The sequence below is a fragment of the Dromiciops gliroides genome, chromosome 3, assembly GCF_019393635.1.
Source record: "Dromiciops gliroides isolate mDroGli1 chromosome 3, mDroGli1.pri, whole genome shotgun sequence".
In the NCBI taxonomy this organism is placed as follows: Eukaryota; Metazoa; Chordata; class Mammalia; order Microbiotheria; family Microbiotheriidae; genus Dromiciops; species Dromiciops gliroides.
The window spans coordinates 576532152-576555852 of record NC_057863.1 but is presented as its reverse complement, the minus strand read 5'-3'; the positions used below and the strand labels follow the sequence as shown (position 1 = coordinate 576555852).

At 35.7% G+C, this 23701-nt stretch overlaps 1 protein-coding gene across 1 annotated transcript; it reads right to left on the bottom strand.

The window, feature by feature from the left end:
- Positions 1–1542: 1542 nt before the first annotated feature.
- LOC122747972 (probable small intestine urate exporter) lies at positions 1543–18815 on the bottom strand. Its single transcript, XM_043993727.1, has 6 exons — positions 18801–18815; positions 18344–18505; positions 15617–15749; positions 15381–15522; positions 4550–4640; positions 1543–1683 (listed from the first exon to the last, which is right to left on the bottom strand). The coding sequence occupies exons 1-6, from the start codon at positions 18813–18815 to the stop codon at positions 1543–1545; spliced, it is 684 nt and encodes a 227-aa protein (XP_043849662.1).
- Between the last annotated feature and the right edge of the window lie 4886 nt (positions 18816–23701).

Here is a 23701-nt window from a genome sequence, read left to right as displayed (position 1 = left end):
TTCTCTTATCCCTTTCCATTTTAAGGGTGAGGTCATTCCATTCAAATTCAAAGTTATAATTACTATTTGTGAATTTCCCTCCATCATATTTTTACTCACTATTTTCCTTCTCAGTCTCTCATTTCACCCTATGTCTATTACTGTATCCTTTCCTCTTATCTTCTTATTCCTTATTTTACCCACCGGCCAAAAGTTCCTCCCTTTTATTCTCCTCACAGCTTCCTTTATCTTAATCTATACACTCTTCTAAAAAATCCTCTACCATGCTGTTCTGTAGTTTTTGCACCTCTCTACTAGTAAAGAAAATGCCTATACCCCTCTAGATGTACATATTGTTTCCTCTTCAACAGAGATGACAGTAAGTTTCCATCATTACCAGTCCTACACCCCCACATACTTCCTCTTTATTAGTTCTTTTCACACCATGTTTTTATGGAATAATTGTTATAATCAACTTTTCTGGTTAAGTTATACTTGGGTATAAACCAAGCTCCTTTGCTCTTCAAAATATGATGTTCCAAAATCTACTGTCTTTTAGTGTAGAAGCTGCTAGGTTGTGATAAATCCTGACTATACTTCTACAGTATTTAAATTGTTGGGTTTTGTATTTTTCTTGTTGTAAAATTTTCTCTATTACTTAGGAGTTTTGAAACTTGGCTATAATATAACTAAGTTTTCTTCCTGTCATCTCTTTCAGCTGGTGAAACATAGGTATGGGTTTGGGGGTTTTTTTGCTCATTATTTCTACATTTACCTCATATTCTAGAACTTCAAAGCAATTTGCCTTAATAATTTCTTCTAACATTGTATCCAGATTCATTTTTTTTTATCATAACTCAGGTAATTCAAAAATTCTTGTATTCTCTCTCCTCAATCTGTTCTCTAGAATGTTTGTTTTTCTAATGAGATGTTTAATTTTTCTTCTAGTTTTTCTAGTTTTACTATTTCTTGATGTCTTGTAATATAATTCGGTCAAATTGTCCCAATCTAATTTTTAAGGTATTCTTTTCTTCCTTGACATTTTGTATCTCTTTTTCTAATGTTCTTGGATGGCTTTTATTTTTTCCCCTAATTTTTCTCAATTTCTTTTATTTGATTTTTGAACTTCTTTATAATTTCTTCCATGATATATTTTTGGGCTTTGACAGTTAGATGTTATTCTATAGGGTAGGAGAGACTATATTTTACTTTACTATCTTTCTCTGAATATGAGTGCAGATCTTCTTTTTGATCAAAGTGGCTATCTATTCTTGGGTCCTTTTTCCTTAGCTCACTCATTTAAAATATTATGTTTAATTTTATTTTTAGCAGCATATTATTATAATCAAGTGTTAATCCCAAATTGTGGGTAATGTTTCCCTAGGCCTAAAGTCCTCCTTACTGTTATTTTCTGAATTCTCTCTAGATACTCAACCTCAGGGACAACACTCTTCCTCTAAGTCATAGTTAGGGCCCCTAGGCATAGTGTCCTGAAAATCTTGCTATCTTTAGTACCATACTCACTGGCTCTATAGTTGTACCTCCTTTGATCATAGCCTTGGCCTAGAACCACTTCTGGTAAGTATTACTAGGCCTGGCTTCAATAAACAGGGAAAAGTTCTTCAATCCTCCCCATTTGGCTGTTTGCTGTCCATTAGATGAGAGTTGTTGAAGTAAAAGTTGATGAGTTGAAAGTTCTTGAGACTGTGGGTAATGAAGTTTGCAGTGAAATTTCTTTAAGGCTAGTCTGTTTTCTGACACAGCATCCTGGGCTCTGCTGTTTTTTTGATTCAGGGGAGTTGACCTGAAGGTTTCTTCATTATATTCAAGGCAAACCTCAGTCCCTGGAGGTCCTGTCTTTTCTGAGGTCCTCTAAAGTTGTCTTAAGAGAGTAATTGGTTTATCCCTTTGTTTTTGCTGCTCTATATTCTTTTCATGAAATTCATTTCATGGAAATCTGGAGATCCTGGAAATTTCTAACCTACGCCACCATCTTCCCAGAACACTTCCTAAAGTAACATTTTCTTAATACTCAAATAAGGGTTATGATTATTTAAAAGGCCTATAAATGCCTCATTGTTTTGAAAGTAGAAGATTTGGCCAACAAGAAAATGTCTAGGATCCAAAAACCCATGGTTTATGTTACATGTAGTGTAGATATTTGTATGTTGACTAATGAGTTCACAATCAGCAGTGCAAAATGTTATGAGATTTCATGTGTACTTGGGAGTCACCTTGACAGATGTGTACTTTCCACCATCCACCATTTGATATTGAATGCATTGATAGGAGAGTATGACCAGATTTATATGTGGACTGTAAAGTATTGGTTATTTCTGAATGTTTTTGATATATTTTAAGCATAGTAATGTATAGATTATCTTTAGCCTTATTGTTAAGGAAATATGTATGTTTAAGACCTGATAGTATCATCATTGTGAGTAGTTCATTATGAAAAATTGATAGAGGCCCAAATGTTATAGTGGTGAATCAAAAGAGTGTCTTCCTTTGCAACAGTGTTGTATATATATATATATATATATATATATATATATATATACATATATATATATATATATATATATATCACATGGATAATATCCCTAGGACCTTGAAAGAGTTGCATGTAACCATGTGAGGACATCCCTTTTCTGGATGTCCGGACCTGCAAATATGAAAGCACTTTGGGGTAATAAAATAGAATGGAGAGGGGGAGAGAGAGAAAGAGACAGAGAGAGAGAGAGAGAGGAAATTTGGGAGCTCAGATGGGAACATGTGAGGCATGTTTAATATTAATAGAACATGAAGACTGAAAATTAACTTAGGGAGTATTCTCATTTTAATTGTATTGGAGCAATCCAACCATAAGTGATGAATATTCCTGCACTTAATTTCATTCTTTATTTTTAAAGGGTGTTAGCATTTATATTTATATGTCTTAAGTGTACTTTGGTAGATTGACTAGTAAAATATTTTAAGCATTTTGAAATTATCTCAAATGAAATTTCCCTTTCAATTATCTACTTCTGGATTTTATTACAACATGGAAATACAGTGTGATCTTTTGTGTGTCTCTTTGATGTCCTTCTACTATTCTGACATTATTAATTTTCTTAATTGAATCCTGAAAAGAAGTGAATGTCAATAGGGATCTGCTTGACAAGATCAGATCCTTCTTCATCAACTGGGAAACCTCAAAAGTGAGTTATTCTGGTTTTTCTCTCTTTGGCCCAGTCCTGGATTTCTGCATGCCCAAAAATTAAGAAGATGATCATTCCTGAGAAAATAATGGCAGCTGATATAAAGAACACATTCTTCCAGCCATTTTTTGGGTCCTGCAGGTACAAAAATGAGAATATGATCAGTATTTACTTTAAAAATATCCTAGACTATAAAGATATGTAAGAGTCTCAGGGAGCAAAAGGTTGGTTTTCAATTTCTCTTCTTTTGTTCTTGATACATTTTATTTTCATTGAATGAATAGAAGTAAAATTAAGTTATAAAGTATGGGCGTTTCTTTTTTTAAATGATGCTATATTACAATATATAAGCAATCATATATTGGTCACAATTAGGGATTTTAGGTAGGAAAAATTATATTTTATTAGAGTTCTTATATGTCTTTCCCTCCATCCTACACACAGATATCCTTCTTCCTTCTGGGTCTTCCTCTCCTCAAATTCCCTCTTTTCCACTCTCTTTTATAGTTTGTCTTCCTTGAGCATAAATAATATCCTTGAGAATAGGAACCATATTTTTTTTTCTTGTTTTTTGATTGCATCTAATTTTTCAATGACTAGGACATAGTTTTTCAGTTATCCTAACCGACTATTAAAAAAAAAAACTTTCATATTTTCTTACCACAATAGTATGAGCTCAATTTATTTTATTTCTTTCTATTTTATTTATTTATTTTGGGGGATGGGGGGAATGAGGGTTAAGTGACTTGCCCAGGGTCACACAGATAGTGTCAAGTGTTTGAGGCAGGATTTGAACTCAAGTCCTCCTGAATCTGAGTCCAGGTTTGAACTCAGGTCCTCCTGAATCCAGGGCCAGTGCTTTTTCCACTGTGCCACCTAGCTTCCCCTGTATGAGCTTAATTTAAAAATGTATCTGTTTATCTATACATTAGTTACCTATCTCTATGAAAACTATTAGGCTCATCCTTCCCTTTGCCCATGGTGTCATTAAATGTTATGAGGTTAGATGACTATCCAATTAAACATGACCAAATGAACCCTATAAAAGCCACATTCCAGCATAATTCACCCAAGGTAAGATCTACAAAGAAACTACTGTAAGACCCAACTGCCCCATTCATAAGGCTTTCAGAGTAGTTCTTTTCATTCTAAAGACTTCATTTCCTCCATGAAAAGCTTCTTGTGAACCAAGTATTTAGCTCACTTCAAGAATTTCTACACTTCTTTAAAAATTTCAGCAAATTGATTGTTACTTCCTTGATGGCTTCCATAATATATTTTTACTCCATTTCGTGTGTCCATGCTATGTTTCTCTCTTCAGTCTGCTTCATTTAGGAAAAGTAAAATTATTTTTAGAGACTATATCTTACCTGACTAATGAGAAATCCAGTTATACTGGGCACAATGAGTGTAGCTACCATTCCAAAAAAGGCTAAAATTCCTGAGAGAAAACTACTGTACCTGTGAAACAAAAAGAGTTTTTCACACATTCTAGTTTAAGCATTTAGCCCATAATATTAAAAGTCACTTGTAGTCCATATATTTCATAAGAACATGAACACTTGAAAAAAGGTAGACTAATAATATAGAAATCATGTAGTCTTTTGTACTAAACACATGGTCATGTGTTAGGTGTATAAGGAATTAATTATGATTTGGGGTTTCTACTACCCCATCTTTACTTCATTGGGGTCAAACTGAAAAGATGTAATCTTGAACAAGACTAAGAGAAGATGGGTGTGTACTTGAAGAGATTATAGAACAAAAAAAGGAACTCTGATAAAATTGGTGTGGGACTGAATAACACAAACAAACATTTATTGAGTCAAAGTATCCAACTACGTACCTAACCCCCACCGAGGAGTTACCCCATGCCCACATGGGCCTGGCCAAATTATAATGGGGACAGTCCAATGGGTATGTTGAACCCATTGGAAATTCAGCATGGCTAAGAACCTCCCTTCCTATGGGAGAGGCAGGAAGGTGAAGAGAGAACTCCAGGATAAACAGGCAAGAAGGAGAGAGAGAGGAGCTGGTGGTGGTTCACCTTCGGAACAAACTGGGAGACACTGAACAGCTGATTCTCCTTGGAACTACAGATTCTAGGTGGTGGGGAGTTTGTGTTGTTGAAGTGAGGCTGGCTCTTTAGGCCACCTGAGCTGGAAGCAAGTTTAGGGTTTGATTCACTTTTTGTGGGTCATATTTTTCCCTTTCTCTATCCCCTTTCACCTTATCCCTGGCCCTATTGACTTCACTTGTGTTGTAAATTTATTCCCATTAATAAAACCTTATTTGTTTGTGGAAAAGAGGCTGTTAATCTCCTTTCTTATCAGTCATGGAGAAATAACTAAAGAAAAGGCAGTTTGGAAAAGAGGAAACTCTGGACCTAGAGCTCTCCCATTATTTCTTGAACACCAATATTATGATGTGCCATCCAATTAACTCTCCCCATACTGAATTTGGCCCAAACAGGTTGAAAACTCTAACAGCTTATATTGTATTACAGAGAAAGCATATCCATTAGTCAGTTAGTCAACAAACATTTATGATTGGTCTACTGTGTTACTGGCTCTGTATTAAGTTCTAAGGATACAAAGAAAGGCAAAAGACAGTCTGCTCTCAAGGATCTCATAGCACACCAAAGAAAAAACATGGCAACAATTAAATACAAACAAACTATATACAAAAACTGAAGTTAATAAACAGAGAGAAGGTACTAGAATTAAAGAGACAGGCACTAGAGGTAATAATACATTAATTAATATATACAAAATATATACAAACAAATACAAAGCAAATTTTTAAGGAAGAGGGACTAGTGGCTGGTAGTTCAGGAAGGATTTTATGGAGAAAGTGGTACTTGAGAAAAGATCTGAAGGATACAGAGATTCTAAGAGGTTGAGGAGAGGATGGACTTCACAGGGAGAACAAAGTGGAGGAGTGGATAAACTGCTGGGCTTGGAGTTGGTTCAAACCTGGATTCAGACACATTATGTGACCTTGGAAAAATCACTCTGCCTCAGCTTCCTCATTTGGTGAATTAGTTTAATTATAGTGCCTACCTTCTAGGGTTTTGTTAGAAATGAATGAGATATGTGTAAATTGCTTAGCACAGGGCCTGGCACATAGTAGATAATTTATCAGTGTTAGCTCTTGTTCTTATGATTATTACTTTACATAGCCCATAGATCTCTATGTTGGTTTTTTGAAGGGTTACCAATTGCTTGTATACAGGTGGGAAGATTTGTGACAACTGTCATCACAGATCTCCACTATATCAGTTGTTCTGCTAATTTAAAGTCTTCTTCCCACATAATGATATTAAATAGAAAACTTTGTGGGTTATTAAGTGGAATGATGGCTTTGGAACCAGTAAGACCTGAATTCAAATCCTCATTCAAATATTTATATGTGTGCCACTTTAGTTTTCTCATCTATGAAATGGAGATAGTTATAGTACCTATTTCAAAGGTTTGTTCTAAAGATACAATTGTATACACATGATTTTACATATTTATATATGTCTGCATGTACATAAACATGTGCATATATATGTATTTATGTATCCATATTTGTGTATGTGTATATAAATACATATATACCCATATAATACATGTTATAAACCTTATTAATATCATAAAAAATCAACCAGTAAAGCTTATCATGGATGAAAGACATTTCCTAATACAGAAACCAAAACTCCTAAAAATGAGTAGCATCTGTTAAATTTTCATGACAAGGACATTTAACTAATATTATCAAATTATAACAAAATCAGAATAATAATGATGAGAACACATTTTTGTTTTTCTTGTTATTGATCAGCTCCTCAGTCATGTCCAGCTCTCCATGACCACAAAGAGTCCATGGGTTTTTCTTTACAAATATAGAAGAGTACTTTACCAGTTCCTTTTCCAGTCAGCAAATTTAGGTGTAAGTGGCTTGCCCAGGGTCACACTGTAAGTGTTGTAAGGTCTAAAATTCTAGCTGTGATGTCCAAAATCTAATGAGTAGTCACTTTAATTAAAAGCTTTAGCAAGAGTTTAGCCTTTTAAGTATTTATTTAAGTGTATTATAAGTTAGTGAAGAGAGAAAGAGAGAAACACCCTAGTTTGGATCGATTCAGTATAGCCAGAGAGAAAAACTTGCCTTTCCATAACAACCCATGTCAAGTTCTCCCCATTCTGCCTGTCCCTGCAGCCAAGCTGAAGTCCGGAAACAAAAAGACCTGGAATCCCTGCAGCTTTTTCCAGAAGACCCATGTCAAACCAGAAGCAGGGACATCCACATACACAGCTCCAAGCTAATTGGCTGGTAACACTGATTGACAGGACCCATGGGCAGCAGACATCACTTCCTGATGCCAATCTGACCTTCAAAACCCCAGAAAAGTTCACTTCCAGAAGGTAAGTCACATATTTTCTCCTCAGGGCAGAGCTGCCCTGGTTCCCACAATGTCTTTCTCAGGGTAGTGCTACAATTCTCACATTGTCTAAAGCAAGATTTAAATTAAAATCTTCCCACTTCCAATCCAAGTCCTCTATCCACTGTAACACCTAGATACACCCTGAGAATACATTAATATTCTATTAATGATTGAGAGCAGTTTCCTCACAATCCTGTTTTACAGATGAGAAGACTGAAGATCAGAGATTTCCTCATCTCTGATTTTCAATCTCAACAGTAGCTTTTCCAAATCTCTTCTCTCCTCACATGGACCTTTATATGTTCTGATGACCTACTTTCATAGTGATGTCATTGTCATAGTCTTGCCTAGTACATTACTAAGAAGATCAAAGTTAGTCTTTCAAATCTTCTTTGACTTTCGTTTTCATGTGAAAACCATGCTATGTTTTTGTCTCTAATTCATTGCTGCAACCTCAGAGGATCAATTTTGCTTTCTGTATGCCAAAATGAACTCTTATATTTAAGTCTTGGGTTAACTGAAGTTCTTTGTAAACTTTAAAGTATATTATGGGGGGCAACTAGGTGGCACAGTGGATAAAGCAACAGCCCTGGATTCAGGAGGACCTGAGTTCAAATCTGGTCTCAAACACTTGACATTTACTGGCTGTGTAACCCTGGGCAAGTCACTTAACACTCATTGCTCCACAAAAATAATAATAACTATAATAATAATATGAATGATTGTTTTAATTATTTTAATGATTGTTTTAATTATTAATGTTGTCATTATCCTTATTATTATTACTCTTTTTATCTTTATGATAATTTCACCCTACACTCATCTCCAATATCTCCATATTTGATAGCTCTTACAACAAAATCTATGAACTTACTTTGGTCTTCCCATATTCACAAATACTTCAGTTTCCTTTGATGCCCACCCAAAGTACTCTTCAATATTTCTCATACATTTCACTGCTGAACTTCAAGGGAAAAATAGTTTATTCAGGTATCAACCTTTTGTTCACTACCTACTCCCTGTTCAATCTGATCACCATGTGTACTTTCTACAAAAATTGATCATGTATTAGGGTACAGATATATTGCAAACAAAGATAAAAGAGGCAGAATATATATATGTATATATATATATATATCCTTTACAGGACCTAAATAATGATGAAAATTCTAATTGGCTCAGGAAACTAAAATGAAAGACTGGATCAAATCAAATGGAGGTTTCATGATGTCACCCTAAATAGTGAGTAATTCAAAGAATAAATCATGGGAATAATAATCATATGAAAGAAATGATAATCACAAAAATACCATGTCAAACTTTCTGAGGTACAACTAAAGCAGACATGAGGGGGTAAAAAATAGTGGTGCATCTAGGTGGTGCAGTAGATAGAGCACTGGCCCTAGAGTCAGGAAGACCTGAGTTCAAATCCAGTCTCAGATACTTGACACTTACTAGCTATGTGACCCCGGACAAGTCAGTTAACCCCAATTACCTCACCAAAAAAAAAAGTATTAACAAAATAAATAAGGAGATAACAATTTTTAAATCTCTAAAAATTATAAAGACAACAAATTAATGAACCTCAAATAAGCACAAAAGAAGAGATGTTGAAAATTAGGGAATAGATAAAATGAAATCAGAAATTTAAAAATTAACTTTAAATGTGGTTCTTTGATAAGAAATTGATTACTGTTTAAATAATATTTTTCCCAAGAAGAATGAAGAAACTCAAAACAATAGAATAGTAAATATTCCATATGAGATCAAAAGATAACGAGAAGAAATGAAAAGAATACCCTGTACTTTTAACACACAGTTATATGCTAACAAAAATGGGAATAACAAAGGAGTAGAGGAATACTTTCAAAAACATAAATTACTCAAATTGACAGAGAACCATAGTGAGATCTTAAATAACTCAATCTCAGAAAATCAAACAGAACTAGATATAAACAACCTAACAGAGGAATTAGAAAAATAAAAATGAAATGTCTGCTCTTGATGGATTCAAAGGAGAATTTTACGAAATTTAAAAGAACACAGCATCAATGCTACAGAAGTCATTCTCAAAAATTGAGAAAATAAAAGCATATTAACAGAATTATTTTCTGAGACAAATATCATCTGAATACCCAAAACAGGGAAGGAAAAAACAAATAATGAGAACTATACACCAATATTACTAATTAGAGAAATGATTATTAATAACCAATAATTTGAGGAGACACAGAGTTCTCTCATTCTTCTAAAGTCCTAATTTTAAAAAGTTCAGTCTCTTGAAGAACCTTGCGAATAATGAGATTGGACTAACTTTCTTGTTCATGAACCCACCCTGTAGTGGGTAGGGCATACATTGTTTGAATAGATTGCCCAAGGTTGGAAGTGATCTGGATATAGATTGTTTCTCTGTCCAAGAGTGATATATTACCCTTAGTCCCTCATTTTAATGCAGCCCACCTCCCATTGTGTTATCCTATCAGTGTTAATTGCCATTTCTCCCCCAGAACATATGAGTTCTGAACCCACCACCATGATTGTCTTTGGTCTAAGAGCAATAGCCAAATGACCATATTTTTATTAATGACATGCTGACCTTTAATAAAATGATTAAATTACTCAGAAACTATGTCTCTTGAAACTTTTTTAATTGTCACATGAGTAAGCATCAACTCAAAAAATTTGAATTAAATTATGTTAAACAAGATATGGTTGTGTGTATAAGAAATTATTCAACATAACCAAGTTGTATTTATAGAAGTGATAGATTATCATTGATAAAGCAATCAACATAATTAATCATATTTTTTAAAAAGTCAAAACTAGTTGATTAATTCAATAGACATAGGAAACCTGTGGCAAAGCGTAACACTCATTTATTTTCAAAACCCTACAAAGTATACAGACATAGGCAGACCTTTCTTTGTTTTTGTTTTTTTTTTGGGTTTTTTTGCAGGCAATGGGGGTTAAGTGACTTGCCCAGGGTCACGCAGCTAGTAAGTGTCAAGTGTCTGAGACCAGATTTGAACTCGGGTACTCCTGAATCCAGGGCCAGTGCTTTAACCACTGCACCATCTAGCTGCCCTGAGACCTTTTTTAATAACATGAAAATTACCTATCTAAACCCAAAAGCAAACATATGCAATAATGATGTTCTAGAACCTGTTCCAATAAATATAGAAGTCATAGCAAGAATGCCTACTATTCTCACTATCCCTTTATATTCTGGAAGTGCTACCAATAGTAATAAGCCAAGAATAAGAAATCAAAGACAGAAAGATAGATAAAAAGGAGATAAAATTATCCTTATTTTTGAATGATAGCTCAGTATACTTGGAAAATCCTAAGAAAGCAGCAAAAACATTCATTGATAAAGTAAATGACCAAGAAAGTCATGAACTACAAAATAAACCATCAAAATGAGTTGCATTTCTTTATAATAACAGAATCCAAGAAAAAAATGATAGAAAAATTAATCCTTTGCAAAACACTAAAAAAATGTTAAAAAAATATGGGGATCAATCTACAAAAACACACAAAAATATATAGGTTCAATTACAAAATTCTCCTTAAATAAATAAAGGACAACTTAAATAGTTGAAGGGATCAGCATGCCTTCAGGTGCTCACAGCTAGGCCATGCCATTATAATAATGTTGCTGTTTGCTCAATCAGTTATGTAGGACTCTTCATGAGCCCATGGACTATTTCCATGGAGTTTTTTTTGGCAGATTGCTAGAATGATTTACTATTCCCTTCTCTAGTGTGTCCTCATTTTACACATGAGGAAATGAGTTCCTGAACTCAAGTTTAAACTCAAATCTCCCAGATCTTCCAGACTTCAGGCTCAATGCTGTATTCACTGTACTGCCTAGTTGCCCAATAATAAGAATGGGAATTATATAAAGTGAATTTACATATAGTTGAGGAAAGATACTGAGGAAGGCAGTCCAAAGGACAAGAGTCTTCATGGCATAGGGAATAAAAGTCAGCCCTGAAGATAGGGAGATTTAGGTCAAAATCCTGCCTCTTACACATACAGTCTGTCAGGCATAATCAATTAACTGCTTAGTGTCCCAAGTAACTCTCTGAGGCCATCTGTTGTAGAGCAGTTGCTGCCAGCATTGATAAAGGGCATTTCTTTCCTACAAGTTCGCTACATCCAAAAATAACACATTTGCCTTCACACAGAATTAAGGGAAAATAAAAACAGAGACTGGACAGGATCTCAAGATCACAGTAAATGAGAATCTGTTGAAGGAATGCAGGAGGATTAGCCCAAAGAAGAAAAAAACTTCAAGATGACATGAAAGCTGGCCACATGTATTTGAAATGGTGTGATCATGTTATAAATTCTATCATAAGGCACATTAACTACAATGAAATGCAGAGGTGGACTTTGGAGAGATGCAGATAAAGTTTGATGAGGAGAGAACTTTCCTGATAATTAGTTATCACAGAATGAAAGCAGCTTCCTTCATGATGAAGTGTTTTCCATGTCACTAAAAAATGTTCAGTCTAAAGCTGTATGACCCCTTTTCAGTTATATTGTGAAGGATATTGTAGTTCAGGTTCAGGGGGAACCAGAGAAAAGCCTCCATCTCTAAGGTGTGTGACCAGCTTCCTCTTTCTCCAAATGTTCTTGTTGTTGGCTACCATGCCATTTTACCAGTCACTCAGATCACAACCCTGGAGCCATTTTGATTCTTCATCTTTTCCTCTCCTTCTTCTTCCTTTCTATCTAGTACCTTTCTGAGTCTCATCAATTCAAACACCACAGTATGTTAAAAGTTTCTTTTTCCCTCATCTCACACAACAATTACCCTGGTTCAACCCTTTATTGCTTCTTTCCTGGAAGAAATTGTAATAGCTTCCTAACCAAGTACTCTCTCTTGGGATTTTCACCTTTATAATTTATAACCCCTACAAATGTCAACGTAATCTTCCTTAAGGAACATAATCTTCATTAATCTTTGATAAACACTCCTCCCCTATTCAAAAGCCTGGAGTAACTTTGCATTATCTTTAAGATAAAAGGTTAATTTCTTAACTTGGTATTTAAAATTCTCTACAATCTACTTCATCCCTATCCTTTAGCTTTATAGCACATAACACCAATTTACCTGTTTTATATTCTAGCCAGTCTCAATTACTCTAGGGAGGATACTGTGGATCACCCTCACAGGCATCCAGGTTCACAGCTTAAAATTCATGATAATTTTTTTTAATTTTATCTAAACACCATATCCAATCTGTTCACCAATTACTGGGGTTTCTACCTTCATTACATATATCTCCTTCTCTCTTCTAATACTGTCATTACCCTGATGCAAGGCCTCATTACCACACACCTAGATTATTGTAATAAGTTGTTGCTTGACCTTCCTGTTTCAAGTCTCTCCCTACTCTGGTTTACACTTTATTCAACTACCAAACAGATTCCTTGATTGCAAGTCTGACCGTAGCAAAATCATTTATTAAACTCCAGTGATGCCCTACCACTTTTAGAATCAAGTATAAAAGCTTCATTTGACTTTTAAAGCCTTACATAATCTGAACTTCATACCTTTCTAGTCTTCTTAAACCTTTATACCCCTCCAATTTCCCATGTACTCTGAAATCTAGAGACACTGGCTGTTCCTCGTGAACGACATTTCATTTTCAGTGTATTTTCACTATCACCCATACCTAGAACTGTCTCCCTCCTTATGTCTGCCTCTTAACTTCCATGATGTCCTTACACCCTCAGTTACAGTCCACCTTCTCCAAGAAGCTTTTCCTGGAATTAGATGACCTTTAACATACTCTTTTTATTTGTCCAAACTTGTTTGCATTTTCTCTTTCCTCTTAAAATGTGAGCTCCTTGAAAGCAGGGACTGTCTTTGGCCTTTCTCTGTAACACCAGCATTTAACAAAGTACCTGGCATTCAGCTGGGACTTAAAAATATTTATTGACTGACTCACTGATTACCTCTGAACTTGATTTCCCATTTCAGTTGCCTCCATGTTTGAAAATATTCCATCATTCTTCCTTTTTTTCCATATTTTTTCCTTTCCATATTTAACCCTTCTAGGTTAAGCTCAAGAACTAACTTCTACTACTTTAAGATGGTGACTTCAGCTTAAAAGGATTTCTAGTTCTAAAGTTTTCTTTAGAAAACTTCGTCTGGATCATAAACTTTTTTCCATCTTATTACCTGTTCATACAGCTACTGAACATTGTTCAAAAACGTATTTTGTTTAATAGTTTGCTGTAAAAAGAGATTGGTTGGGGCAGCTAGGTGGTGCAGTAGATAGAGCACCAGTCATGGAGTCAGGAGTACCTGAGTTCAAATCTGGCCTCAGACACTTAACACTTACTAGCTGTGTGACCCTGGGCAAGTCACTTAACCCCAATTGCCTCACTTTAAAAAACAAAACAAAACAAAACAACAACAACAAAAAAGAGATTGGTTGATTGAGGAAGTTCCTGATCAATTCAGTAGATTCTCCTTCCCCCTGCCAAAATTAACTTGGTGACCTTACAGGTGGTAAGGACCTTATACTTTCTACAGGTATCAGAAGGATATGTAATAATTGAGGTAGACTGATATACTGACAACTCACATAGGGCCTAAGGGGCTATCATCTGATGATTGAATGATATGCTTAAGAGGATGGACAGACTCCTTTCAGAGGACTTGCCCTCTTTTTCGTATATAAAGCTTGCTGTGACAGGGATCATATTTTTTTCTATTTGTACTCATTCACTCACTGCAGTCACTTACTAGCTGTGTGACCCTCAATAAGTCACTTAACTTCAATTGCCTTAAACATCTAAGGTCATCTCTAGTCATCCTGATATTTATCTTGCCACAGGAGCTAGATGGCTATGGAGGAAAGAGTAAGGCTGGTGACCTTGCACAACCTCCCACCCCCCCGAACTTAAATCCAATTCAGTTTAAGTCATGACATCACCCTGATATCATGATACTCTCATAATGCAGGACAAACAACAACTTACACCCTATTGGACTCCCAAACCAAAACCAAGCAAGAGAAATGTAGAAAAAAGGAGATTTCACCTTCTCCCTCCATGACAAACAACAGAAAATTGCAGCTATGGGAGAAACACATCACTAGGGACATGATTGGGCCCAGGAAAGCCTGAGAAGTAAGTTTTTGAACATGAAGGTACTGGATAACATCCTTTGACCTTGTTTCCTTTACTGAGCATGGTCAAAGAGAGAATTCTAAAGGTGCACATTTCTACCTTTGGTTCTTACTTTGTGGGTTTAAGAGTTTCAAAATTCTAAATTTCACAAGTGAAAATGAGTTCCTGAGTTTGTTTGTTTTGTTTTTCTGCAGGGCAATGAGGGTTAAGTGACTTGCCTGGGTCACACAACTAATAAGTGTCAAGTGTCTGAGGCCGGATTTGAACTCAGATCCTCCTGAATCTTGGGCCAGTGCTTTATCCATTGTGCCACCTACCTGCCCCTGAGTTATTGAGTTTAACCCTAATCCCTTGATGGTAAAGATTTTGTCAATTTTTTATCCTTCTATTTCAGTCACAAGCAGAGTATCTTAAACTTGTAAGGTCTTAAAGAAATGCTTAATAAAATGGAATAAATGAAAAAAAAGAATAGAAAAAATCAACCTAGGTTAAGTCACTTTCTCAAAGCCCCACAGTAAACCCTGAACTGGGGACTAAAGCCCAGCTGTGCTGTCTCAAAATGTGGTTCTCTTTCTACTATACATTACTAACTAAAAAGAAGGAAAGAAATTTAGGAGCCTTACCTGGAAGCAACTTCTACCAGATTGACTTGCAATGAAACATGATTCAGAATACACATTCCAAAAGAAAACATGATAAAGCTAATAGCTATGTAGTTGCTGACATATGGCACAGCAATGAATAGTGTTGATCCTGGTAGCATCCCTGGGAAACAAGGACAGAGAGAGCACTCAAATGACAGGACAATCTGGAGATCCCACATGAGAATTTTCCCATAATCACCTGACATTGTCCTTACCCAGAAATGTTAATGTTTTTCGAAGCAACACTGGAGTGAGGATATTCCTGGAAGTTATAAAATCTGCTATTAGACTTCCTATAATAAGAAAAATCAGTGCAGCAAGAGAAGGCAGTGTACTCAGAAACCCATTCTGTGAAGAGAGAAGTTGGAACACAAAGATAGAGTGAGTCACATGTAGTGCTAAAAAAAAAAAAAAAAAAAAAAAACCAATTCCTATAATTTCTGAAGAGGTAGCAAAGTATAATTGAAAGTTCTCAGCACTTAGAATATGGAGGAAAGTGGGATTGAAATTGGACCTTGGATACTTATTCTCTGTGTGACCTTGGGTAAATCAACGTATCTAATCTTCATTTTTGTTATATGGATAATGAAAATAATAAGATATACCTCATATATTTTTAAGGATCAAATATGATGATGTTATATAAATCTCTTTGCAAATTTTACTGTCAGCTATTTTTATTATGAAAATGGAAATCACAATGACTGAACATATTTATATAAAATTGGGAAGTAAATAGGCTTCTATCTTGGGCCCTCTTCTTTTCTTTGTCTATACTATTTCACTTGACGATTTTTTCAGCTCCTATGAATTCAAGTATCATCTCTAGGCTGATTCTCAGATCTACTTTTTCGATGTTATCTCTGCTGACCTTCATATTCACATCTACAACTACCTATTAAACATCTCAAATTGTGTGTACTATAGGTATCTTAAAGTCAACAAGTTCAAAACAGAACTCATTATGTTTCCCCAAAAACCCTCAGCTTTCCCCAATTTCTAAATGACTGTTGAGGAAACCACCATCCACACAGTCCTCTAGGCTCCCAACCTAGGTATCATCCTTGGCTCCTCAATCTCTCTTATTCTCCATATCTAATCTGTTGCTAAGGCCTGTTGTTTCTACATTTATAACATTTCTCAAAAAAGCCCTCTGCTCTTTTCTGTCACTGCTACAGGGTACCCATCACCTTGGACTTGGACAATCACTATAGCCTGCTTGTTGGTCTCTCTGCCTGCCATAAGTCTCTATCCATTCTAGTGCATTCACCATGCAGTCCCCCGAGTGAATTTCCAAATACACAACCTGAACCCTTCCCCCTTACAGTCAATAAATACTAGAGGCTTACTATCATCTCTGGGATAACCCATAAAAATCTTTGAAGTTCAAAGCTGGTCATAACTTTACCTTTTCCCACCTTGTTAGTTTTCTTATACTTTATGCCCCCCCACCTCCTATTCTGTGATCCAGTGACAGTAGCTTCCCCGCTGTTTCTCAAAGGATACAGTAAATCTCCTAATTCCATGAAATTTCACTGGCTGTGGCCCCCTTCCTGGAACCCTTTCTCCTCATCTCTAAGTTTTAGCTTCCCTGACTTCCTTGGCCATTAAAATATGACCTTTTATGGGAAATTTTTCCCATTTCCTCTATCCTAATTTTTTCCTTTTTTTTTCCTTTTGCTGATTATTTCAAATTTATCTTGTGCATAACTTGATTATACATGGTGGTTTGCAACCTGTTTCATCCATTAGAGTATGACATTCTTGAGAGCAGGGACTATAGTTAGCCTTTGTTTTTATCCTCAGTACTTATCCCAGTCCCTAGCACATGTTGTTTAATTGTTTCTCTTGTGTCCAACTTTATATGACCCCATGGGGTTTTCTTGGCAAAGATACTGAAGTGTTTTGTCATTTCCTTCTCTAGCTCATATGAGGAACTGAGGCAAGTAGAGAGAAGTAATTTGCTCATCATTACACAGCCAGTAAGTGTCTGAGCCCAGATTTAAACTCAGGAAGATGTCTTTGTGACTCCAAGGCCAGGACTCTCTTAACTGAACCACCTGACAGCCTGTCCCAGCATATAGTAGGCATTGATATTTGTTTATTGACTGACTGACTGACTGTGATTTTTATTCAGTTCATGCAGTCTTTATTTTCCATACTCCTCTTGGTCTGTTGAGATTGTCCCATGGCTGCCTACCCTGAAATAGTGATCAGTACTCCATAATTATTCCTATTACCTCCTCCCAGTAAAACTCCTGTTTGAAATCTTGTGGCTATCACAAAAGAAACTGGTTCAATAAATCAAATAATATAATTCAGCTGGTGAATACTAAAAGGGTAGCATCACAGCAGTCTTCATATTATTTCCAATTTAAAAAGAGATCTTTGAGGAAAGCTTTAATACAAAGAATTAAATCTTAAATGGTGGGATTTCAGACAATGACAAGTGAATTTAGGAGATATTTTTAGGAAATGAGAGTTTCACTCATGTAGGTGGGAATTTAATCTATAAATACTTGATACTACTTTCTGATGATCAATGAAATCCATAATGTGCATGTTATTAAGTTCACTATATTGTACTCACTTTTAATATACTGGTGTTAATGCTCTTAACACAAATGGGGAAATGTATTACTTTTATGGAAAATAGTAGAAGACTCTAATATATTGTAGAAGAGCTCTAGATCAGGGGTCATCAAACCTGGGTCCAAAAACTGGGATTGTTCCTAATTCACTGTGCCATAATGGCTAAGTTACGCTTCTCTGACTCAGGTGTGTTTTTTTTTTCCTTCAAGAAAAAGAGGTCGGCCTAAATCATTTCTGAAGTCATAATTAAATCTATCTTTCCATGGTACCATTAGTATTATTGTGAGCTAATGAGAATTTACTTATGGTCATTCACAGGAGTAGATAGGAAGGAGGTATTATGTACTCACATTTCTGATGTCAGAATCAAACATATTGTCGATCAGGATTGGCAGTGACATTATCATGCTGGTAATAAAATATGATGAACAAAATGAAGTTATAAAAAGGGCCCAGAGTGGTAGTGATCTTGCCATAGCCTTAAAAGGCAAAGACCAACTAATAGGAGTATCCTGAAAAAAATAACACCAAAAGTTAGACTGAAAATGTTAGGACAATTTATTTTTCACAATAAAATTAAGGTGACTTTCTGATTAGGCCGACTTCTTTGGAGAAATCCAGTGACAAATACAAGGTAAAGGCTGCAGAGTTTTTGGTTATTTTCACTTGGTCAGTATGGTATAGTGGAATGAACCATAGTGGGTAAAACCAATTTCAAGTGCTAATCCTATTATTTGTCAGCTATGCAACACAGGCAAAATTTTTATGAAAAGAACATTGGTGTGTTAGGATGTTCTAAGTACATACTCTACATAAAGTCATTTGTAAAGCACAATATAAATATCAGCTATTTTAGTAACATACCTCTTTGGGTAATGATGAAATGATATATTCCTTTTCACTTTCACTTATATATGGGTGAATCATTGGATTATCATAAACAAGTAAAAAGACCAAAGCATCACATACAAAGCCAATAATTCCTAGATGGATGAAAAACAGAATCTAATTAATGTTGTTAGATTTTTGCTTTCAATATGTCTCTGGCCTAAGATAAACTACTTTTCTTATAATTCAGATCCTCAGAACTACCTATATTGTACTGTTTCTTAGCTAACCATCTCATTTACTTCATTTCTCAACTAAGCTACACTGATGATATATAATGTTACCTCCATCTTCTCCTACTCTATATCTAGTTTTGATAGCATAAGTTTGAGTCAGAGAGTCTAGTTGAGTTATCAGGCTCTTAATATCATATAGCATTTTTAGTCACAGAAACTTGAGCTGAAAAGGACCAGGTAGGAGCCTGAATTCCAGCCAATACATAAACAATAATCTCATCTACAAGAGAAGCAAAACTGTGTATTTGGTCTGTAAAATATGAGGTATTTCTTATTTGTATAAAGGCAATACTTCAAACAAACAAGTGGACTAAAAAGGCTGCAAAGTGTGCTAGCAAATGTCCATATGTATCCCAGGAATGTGGAGGAAATAGCAAGTGTGAAATCAATTTGTAAGTCATGAGCTAGTTTGTCAAGTTCAAACTGTTCTACTTCCCCACCTTCACATGAACAGTTATAGAATGTCTGTGAATATAAAAACAGACATTACTGACTTTCCTCTGTATCTCAGCTTCTTTTTTTGTTTGTTTTTGTTTTTGCAGGGCAATGAGGGTTAAGTGACTTGCCCAGGGTCACACAGCTAGTAAGTGTAAAGTGTCTGAAGCTGGATTTGAACTCAGGTCCTCATGAATCCAGGGCCAGTGCTATATCCATTGCACCACCTAGCTCCCCCCTCAGCTTCATTTTAGTATCTTATATGTCCTCATGAATTGATGACTCTGTCACCTGTAAGATGGTCATCTACCCTAGAGACAGTGTAGCTTCATAAAGGGCTGGGGAATTGTCAATATAGTGTTGCTGCCTGGAAACTCCATGAGAAATGGAGTGACAGATGTCTGTAAACAATATTTATCAACTTGACCAATGCCTTTGATACTGTCCATCATGAGCAATTGTGGAAGACTGTGGCAAAAATTGATTTCCGGGAGAGGTTCATGATTATTGTACACAAGTTTCATGATGGCATGCTTGTATGGGTTCTGGATAAAGGACAATGCTCTCATGCTTTCCCAGTCAGCATTAGAGTGAAGTAGAGCTGTGTGCTTGTTCCCATGGTTTTTAGCATGATGCTTTCTGTGATATTGTCAGATGCCTTCAACAAAGACAAAAGCAGCATCTAGGTAAGCTACCAAACTAATGGTAAACTATTTAATTTGAAAATGCTACAAGCCAAGATTTAAGGGGAAAGGGGATTTGGGTATGATGTTTTGTTTGCAAATGAATGTCCAGTCAATGAAGCCATTGATGCTGAGATGCATGCAACAAAATATGGATGGATTCTCTGCTGATTCTTCTAAGGCTGTCCACCAGTCAGCACCATACCTTTAATACATGGAACAATTGGTTACAGAAAGAGACATTTTGAATACTGTGGTTAATGTTGTGGTTTCCTTGGCAGTATATTTCCAGGGATGTACCCATAGACATTGAGATTTATGTACACAGTGCCAGAGCTAGCTCAGTGTTTGGGAGTCCCCAAAACTGAAGTTGTTGTGCTGACTTCATTACTGTATGCCTTTGAAAGCTGGACACTCTAACAAAGTCATGCCAGAAAATTGAACTGCTTACATTTGGATTATTTTTGGAAGATTCTGAAGGTCATCTGGCAAGATAAGATACTGGTCACTAAGGTCCTTTTTCAAGATGAACTGCCAAACATAAATACTCTATGGTAAAGAAGGCATCTCTGATAGCATGGACACATAGCTTGGATGCTAAACATATATTTACCTGAAAAAAATGATTTTCTGTGGAAATTGTACAAAGAAAGCTCTCAAACAGCAGTCAGAAGATTCAAATTAAGAATACTCTCAAGGTCTCTCTTGAAGAACTTTAGTATTGATTGTGAAACATTAGTGATACATGCACAGGACAATCTATCAAGGCATGCCCATATCAAAGAAGATGCTATGCTGTGAGTAAAGCAGAACTACAGAAGCAGAAAGGAAACATGAGAAGTACAAATCTAAAGATATTTGCATCCCAAAAGTTCAAGTGAACTATTTATGACAGAACTGTGGTTGAGCCTTCTGAGCTCATATTGGACTAATCAAACACAGTCAAATCTTGATCTCTGTGAGAAAATAATTACCCTGAATGAATTTATTGGGGGGACCCAGAGATTAGTTTGTCCTTTCTCCCCACTGCAGAAAATTCAGCTTGTCTGGGACAAGCCCAAGTGACCAAGAGAAATGGAGATTTATTCTTTTGTCTAGCCCAATGAACTGATGGGATTTGACCTAAACCTAGAGACTGGAATTTTCCCTTTTGCATACTCACTAAACTACCCTCAGATTATGTCAATCAATGGAACTGAATGATCCTTTAACCAATTGACTTAGATCAATGTGTTGTGACCCACCTCTAAGGAGGATAAAACCCTTGGCCGCACCAGGGTCAGTCTCTTTTTGCCCTCTCTTGCTCCTTTCTCTGGCCTTACTCTTACTTGGTATGTGTGCTTCCTTTTAGGCCTATGTAGGTATGAAGGACTGAGGCTAAGATAAGTTAGGGAGACACATGGTCAATTCTTTACTGATATATATGATATTAATTAATAATAAATGCTTACTACCAGAACAGGTGCAATAGTCATTAATATATAAATATCAATTAATTTATAAAGTACAGTAGCCACAATAATTTTAAAAAACACACCCCAACATCGTGATGTTATTGGTTGTCTTCAAGTATTAACAACAAACAAAAATATTAGTAAAGTTTCTCTTTTTAGGGTAGGATATTCCCAATATGGCATGTTCTTTCAAAATGTTGATGAATATAGTTCAATTTGGATGATATGAGGCATTTCCTTCTTTCCTTGACTTCATGATAATCTCTTATGGTAGAAACAATATCTGCCACACAGAAAATAGGGAATTTTTTTTTCCTGTGAAAGGCTATGAAAACATCCTTAAAACTTAAATGTCATAGGAAATTAAGTCTTAAAATAATCTCATTCCTTCTTATTTTGTAAATATAAATCCCAGTTCAAAAGCACACACACTGATTCACTGGAGCATCCCCACAGCAAGATAAACAGGGGAGTAGCATCTAGCTGAGCCAATCCTGTGTCTTTGTTAAACATTCTTTCTGTGCTATGTAGAATTTAGCTCATCTCCCCTTCCATTCTCACTTATATTCTTATCTTTTACCCAATTTTCTGCAATCTAAAGTGAATGAACTTATTTTAAAGTCACATTTACTACATGGAATCCTTAGTTTGTTATTCTACTGCATGTTCCTTATTTTTAAAACTCTGCCAAAACTTTGTTTGCATGAAAAACTATGGATGTTTAATAATAAGGCAGACTTTGGAACATTTTTAACCAGAAAAGCAGAACTAAAGAGACTATTTGCTTCTTGAATACCCCACCCCCAACAACAAAATGCAAGAGGAGTGAAGAAATGCAGCATGCAAGGAAAGTAACAGCAACAAAATGACAGCAGAGAGACCAGTAAGAGACTTCTTTCTAAATATACTCAAGAAGACCTGGCTGAAGACAGAAATCTATCAGAAATTACAGTGAAGAAATGGACAGAGTGCATTATGGATAGAATCTAATAATATTCTACATACATATGAATTAATGTTATTTCTTTGTTGTGGAACTATATTACAACTTGGAAAAGCACATGAAATCAGGAGGAGGGGAACAGGGATGAAAGAAATTCATGATGTTTCAAGGTTGAATCCAGGGCTAACAATGAGGGGAAAGTTACTTCTGTGGTTTCACAGAAGAACATACAAAGAAGTAGGTGTAGGGAAGGGAGTTTTAATGGGGAGACAATTAAGAAGGCCTTACTTTGGTGATTGGAGAGGTTCCACTGATAAATGGTTCTATGAATAAAGAACAATGGTCACTGAAGGGATATTAAGTCTTTACACTGGATGAAGACTGGGTATTTGTTGCTTGAAAAATCTATTTGTCCTGGGCGATTGGAAACCCTGGGAGCAATTGGCACCTAAAGAAGTAGGAGAATAGAACCCCAGCAAGGAGACTTTGAGACAAATGTGGAAAATGGTTACTAGGTGAAATCATAGACCAATGGTAGGTTACATAATCATGAACATAGTGTGCAAGGGGTTCTACCATGGGGCAATATCTTTTTACATCAAAAGTAACTGATGGGGGCAGCTAGGTGGCACAGTGGATAAAGCACCAGCCCTGGATTCAGGAGTACCTGAGTTCAAATCTGGCCTCAGACACTTGATGCTTACTAGCTGTGTGACCCTGGGCAAGTCACTTAACTCCCATTGCCCCGCAAAAAAAAAAAAAAAAAAAAAAAAAGTAACTGACTTTTTTTTCTGTGAGAGAACTGCACTGGAAAATGGGAATACATGGGTCAAGCCATACAAGGCAGTATGAGAAAGCACATAAAGATCCTAGAATAGACACCTTAGAAGTTCTGATTTCCTGTGGGATACAAAAATATGAGAGATAACATATAATTATAGAAGTTATGAATCAGAGAATAAAATCTAAATTAGATGAAAATTCTAAAGTAAAAGTGAGTGTATAGGGAAAATATTATAACCAGATACTAGTAAAGAAAAACTCCAAAGGGTAAGAAGTAACATGATAA

Bases quoted from the DNA above. Each gene is read 5' to 3' on its own strand.
- LOC122747972 (XM_043993727.1), bottom strand. The intron at 15,750-18,343 runs GTGAGTACATAA...CTCTCTTCACAG, and splicing joins TTGATTCTGACATCAGAAAT to AATGGGTTTCTGAGTACACT. The intron at 1,684-4,549 runs GTAAGATATAGT...CATTACCCACAG, and splicing joins CTGGATTTCTCATTAGTCAG to TCTCAAGAACTTTCAACTCA.